The 5732-nt window shown below is 42.5% G+C and overlaps 1 protein-coding gene across 1 annotated transcript in view; it reads right to left on the bottom strand.

Annotated features, from left to right (window-relative positions):
• LOC121307574 (soluble calcium-activated nucleotidase 1-like) overlaps positions 1-168 on the bottom strand; it is a 2718-nt gene extending 2550 nt beyond the window's left edge. The window contains exon 1 of the mRNA XM_041239773.1: positions 128-168. Within this exon, the coding sequence (XP_041095707.1) occupies positions 128-168 (41 nt within the window). The remainder of the gene's footprint in view (positions 1-127) is intronic.
• Between the last annotated feature and the right edge of the window lie 5564 nt (positions 169-5732).

Below are 5732 nucleotides of genomic sequence, written 5' to 3' on the forward strand. Positions count from 1 at the left end.
TTATTGCCTGTACCAGAACCGTAATTGAAAGGGTTAACTAGATGTTGAATAAACTGTGATGCTGTCTTTCGTAGTAGAGCAGCAGCAGCGTGGCTGTGGTTGTATAGCAGCTCTACCTCAGCAGTACCTTTTTGTAGATGCATGAGCAGCTTCAGCATTTGAGTTCATTGCATGTCCAAAAAGAACAACACCAATAAAAACAGACACAAATAGACACAGCGTGGGACACACTGCCACTACCACAGACAGACACCCCCCTTCCCCACACACCAGATTAAGTACAATAACTAGACTATTTAAACAGACAAGAGCACAGTTAATACCACAGAGAAAGCAGACCCATGGAAATATTCTGAAAGTATTAGCATGTTCATCCATGACTTGACATGCTGAGTAATAAATCTGATAATCTGTCAAACATGTCGTTAAAATGTATTTTAAGCATCTTCATTCTTGCCCATTCTTTACAATGCTTCCACTAACATGGTGCAGTATATCAAACTGAATGTCATAGAGATGAGTCGCATGCTTCTGCATCTATAGTGTTTCTTCACTCTACTGCCCTAGTTGGCTGTAAAACATCCAGTAAAAGAAAAAACTTGTATTGTAAGTTGATTTGGTTGGAATAATTATTGTTAATGTGCACTGGAAGCAATGAGACATTCAAATCAGTGTTCACAGTTAGAACTGTACTCCCCCTGCCATCGAGTACTGGGCTTCGTTCACATTTCTTTGGGATTTGACAAGACCCAGTTCTGGGCTGGGATTGAAATGTGCTTCCTGATTCGTTTGTGCTCATGCTTGCACAGTTAAAAGGATTTCTCCTCATACCTTTCCTGTTCCTAACGCTATGCCAGCTCTGAGTGGTATAAATAAAGTCAGTGTGGCAATGAACGTGTAATCAACGCTGGTGACAGCGCGAGGAAGTGCCAGGATGGAGCCGTGATCTGTCACAAGGAATGCAGCACATTTAATCGTGATGTGTGAGTGCTCATTTGACAGCTGAGGTAGATTGAAGTTAGATACTGTACAAAATCATGTAACTCGACTAATGAAGAGAGCAGTTGAGTGATCTTCTGGATAATCGACCCTAAAAGTAACCCATTGCAAGACTGACAACTAATGCAAGCCCCTAGCTTTGCCGGCCTTAAAAGCACAGTGCTGCCGAGTATGAACCCAAATTAGTGTGTAACACACAGAAATATTAAAGAAATTAATGTTTCAGTAGAATCAGGTGGTGCTCCTGTTAACTGGCAATCTGGTTAATAGACTCCTGGTTTGCAATGGTTTTGTATTTTAATACAGTCCTTTTGTGTACCTTGGTTATGAACATCAAACATTTCTAACACAGCACGTGTTGAATGTGCAGAAGGTGGAGAAACAGCGACAGAGCTGTAGAATTGAATGGATGTTGAAGGCTGGCTTTCCTATTCGTGCCTATTAGTCTGTTATTCATGAGGCTGTCACACTTAGAGCTAGGCTGCTAAGTGTGATTGCTTGTGATATTAAAATGAACAAGTCAATTTGGATCTGAATCAGGCGTAAGGGTAAGATTCAGGAGCATTTTTAATTCATCCTTCCTGTCATTTGCAATCTTACTGTCCATCAGGACATCCCTGTCTTTTTTTGATTCATAGATCTGCCTTCACGTCTACTTGGTGATCCTCAGCATACTGGACGCCCTTTCTCAATCTGTCCCTCAGCATGGAGTCTCATCTTCATTTCTACTGATTTCTAGTTCTTTTTTGCTCTCGTGAAAACCGGCTTGATTCTTTGCAGTATTTACAAATAATAGCATAATGTTTCTCAGCCCCTCCTGTAGTTTTTTTCAGTGATATTTTTCTTGGTAACGAAAGACTGTTTAACATTGCTGCAGGGTGAAATAAGTAATTAGGTAGAACACAGAAGACTGATGTGCTTTCAAATCTATTTTATTACCTCGTATTAGTAGCTCTAGCAACGGTATCACGCACATGCACACTGTTGTGCAGAAGATCTTTTTTAGCATGTATAGATTTCTTAAAAGCAGCGCTACCTAACCATTTCCTGTTCTGTAGGTCACACCGTATGATTGCAGTTATATAGCAAAGGCAGATTTAATTTATTTTTTAAATGAATAAATGTTACTGCTCCAGACCCAGAGGAATAGCACAACAAAAAAGCAGGTTCAATTGTATTAGCACTGGAGGAAAACAGTAGCCTTTGTTAAACTCTTTGCTATTCCCTCAAAAATGAATTTGGTCTTCAAGTTCATCTGTGAAGAGCTTCTCTTCATCGAGTCTGCCTGTTCATAATTCCATTGCAGTCTTCACAGCTGTGGCAAATCAGATTAAGGCTTCACTATGGATATACAGGTTCTATATTGTTGTTTTTTGTTTGCTTTTTTTAATTAAAAGACCGGATATTTGGAGATGCACTGTACAAACATTTAATGTAAAGCAGACCCTGTTATTGATGCAACACTCTGAAACGTCTTTGCATCAGAAGAAGCTGGCTGTACCTCTCTGGTTGTAGGCATGCTGCAAGTCAATTATCCCTGTGCCGGTACATTGCCTTGCTCAAGTTCAAGTCGTGTCTAAGAAGTTACAGAAGCAGCAGGATCCTCCTTGGCAAATAAAACAAACAACAGATAATGTGCCTCAGCTGGGCCAACCTGCAAGCGAATCATTTCTAAATGAACAAATACCCAACGCCTACACTGGCTCCCTACATCACTAGAGGCAACACTGCCATGAGTCTGATGAAGCCCTGTGGAACAGGGGCTCGGTGGCGCAGTCACAGATTAATGGACTGGCATTGCTGTGCTCTGAAGCCCTCAACTTTGCCCTCAGCGTGTGGGATCCTGAGTCACAAAATCATCAACAAGTTTTGTAATATTAACAGTTTTTTTTTTTTTGCTCCTTTCACACAAATAGGACTAATTGAAGACAGGATTTAAAAAACACTCACTGCGCACACAGTCTGTTTGAATATTAGTTAGCATTTAGGTTAGGTCAGAATTGAGGTGCATTGGTGCCTTTTTTTATGAAACCCAGCAGTATTTAGATGGCTTGCTGCAATATACGTAGGTCTGCACTCTGTAATCAAACAGATTCGACACCTCTTTCCTTATTCAGCTAATATTAGCTCTAGCTCTTCTTCCCTATGATGCTGTATGTTCTTGTGCTGCCTCGTGATATAAGACTGCTGTAAACTCATCCTGCAATGAATGGACCTCTATGTTAACTACCCCCAACACCTTTTTTTTTTTTAAGTCGTTGCCAATTATTTTCTCCCAATTTGATAGAATTATTTTTAGGCTCAGCTCATCTGCTACCACCCCTGCGCTGACTCTGGAAGGGCGACTCACCATGCAGCCACCCAAGAGCTACAGCGCCGCAGGACAACGCAGCTCTAGGGCAAGCCCTGAGGCGACCGGCCAGCTACAGGGTTCCCTGGTGAACCGAGGACACCCTGGCCGACCTAAGCCCCCCTTGGGCGGCGCTCGCCGAATTGTGCGCCGTCCCCTGGGAGCTCCCGTCCACAGTGGGCTGTGGAATAGCCTGGACTCGAACTTGCGACGTCCAGGCTATAGGAACCATCCTGCACGCTACGCAGAGCGCCTTTACTGGATACACCACTTGGGAGCCCCGAACAGCCGAACACCACCACCTTGGTGTCTATATATTCTTGCATTGTTTAGCACTTGTTGTGATCTACTTAATACTTAGCAGACATTATTGACAGCCTGGTTTATTGAAAGCACTCTCTGGTTATTATTTGGGAGTGCTCATGATGAATGTAATTCAAATTTGAGTGCTCTGTCAAATGAGCAGAATTATTACGCAAGTGCTAGCGCACCATAGCTTTATCACAAAGCAATGGCAACACAGTAGAGTTAGTATAGCATTGTAATACTGCACTGGCAATTTAGTGCCTATGGCCAAGGAATGACCAAGGTATGAGCCATTGATGGAATTGCACCATAACATTGGTAACAGTGGTAACATTATAAGATAAAACAATAGCATCACAGTGGCATAAACAATACACGTTGGTAACACATTGCACTACCATTCCATATATGTACTGTGTTGTCATTGCTGCCAGTGTTGTTGCCTGCTAGCAATTCTGCAAAGGTTTCTACAGAGTAATGTACCACTGTTAAGTATTATGAGGTTATCCCAATGGTATTGTTCAAAATTGTCTGCAAAGTTTGGTCACAGACATGAAACATCATCATGATACACCTACCATTCATCATGTATTATGCATGACATAGTCATGAATAATTATGTATTTCAGCATCAAATCTGTATTGGCCACTAACCATGTCTGTTCGCTAGCCGGTTTCTCTGTAGAAGAGAGTGGGCTACTGTAGTGCTCTGCAATTTCGTTCTCTGATTTCCAGCATCCTCTGTGCTTTTTGTGCCTTTGCTACAAGGTTATTGTTCAGTGTTTCTCAAGTACGGTTCTGCCTGCTTCATATTCCATTCTATTCACCTCCTCTGCAGCAAATCTCATTATAACCCACAAGACCTGCCTCCCCAACACTGCCGCAAGTGCTGTTTTTTTTTTAGTGTGTCGCAGAGCAGGTGACAAACATCTGTGCAAACTTTTCTTACAGGGTGTCAGCGTTCCGAACCCCCGGAATGAGCTTTTGGAAAAAAAAAACAGTAAGAAATAAAAGAAACTGCGAGACTCAAATCGGTGAACAGTAACATATTCCTGCATCGTTCATTTCTTAGGCACAAGGGGTGTGTTTGAAATTATGGCCCTAGACGTCATGCTGGGCAACCAGGATATACTTGGAAACTCAATGGGTTTTTCCTGGTTCCATTTTTGTAATAAATAATAATAATAACTTGAGCAAATACTGCGAGCTGGTTGCAGCTTTGTGCAGAAAAGTGCTGAGACAAGCTGATAGCTATTGCTATTTCGACCCTCGTTTTTACGGTTATACGTTTGAAAAGGTGTCTTGTGAGAGTTTCATGCTCCACTCATTAGGGCTATTGTAAAGCTCGGACTAGCCATTGTTAACAAGCAGCCTGACGCCTGATTTATAGCGTTTGACTGAACGTGCTGCCCATTAACTGAAGCTCCGCTGAGGGGAAAAGACGGTTTAACCCACAGCATGCAGTGCTTTACTGCTGTCCTACCTGTTTGTAAGAGTTTGCTGCAATAGGAAAACAAATCTCTTGAGTCAGATTTAGGAATATGACGATGTAACTGATGGTGGAGAGCATACATACTGCAATAATAATTATTTAATAAAAAGTCTGTGAGCACAGAGCAGCTATTTTTAAATTCTAATCATCTCAGTGGTACTGAAGTCAAAGTCAGTGGTCCACTGCCTGCAGTACACTTTATGTTTTCTGTTGGGTTTATCTGTGTATGCCCTGGCGTTTGGAGAATAGGAATGGGTTTCTTTCCTTCGCCTGCCCTGTTGCTGTTGCTTCTGATGGACAAGCTGTTTAGCTGCATCATTAAGCGCTCCTGAGGTTGTGTTGCGGTCACCTGCAAGCGTGTTTTCAGATCTCAATTACTGGACTTTGCAAAGGAAAGAGCCTCCATTTGTCTCTGACTTCTTGCAGAGAAGTTGAGCCCTTGGCCAGAAAACAAGACAAAGCTGCTGCCTCGCAAATTGAAAAGGCTGCCTCACCCGGTCCCTGCCACAGCTGCTCCCGGAGAGGAGCAGGGTAAATGTGGGTATCAATGCGGAGCCCAGGGTGTTATGTCAGCCTGGTACAAGC

Source organism: Polyodon spathula, chromosome 57 (assembly GCF_017654505.1).
Source record: "Polyodon spathula isolate WHYD16114869_AA chromosome 57, ASM1765450v1, whole genome shotgun sequence".
Taxonomy (NCBI): domain Eukaryota; kingdom Metazoa; phylum Chordata; class Actinopteri; order Acipenseriformes; family Polyodontidae; genus Polyodon; species Polyodon spathula.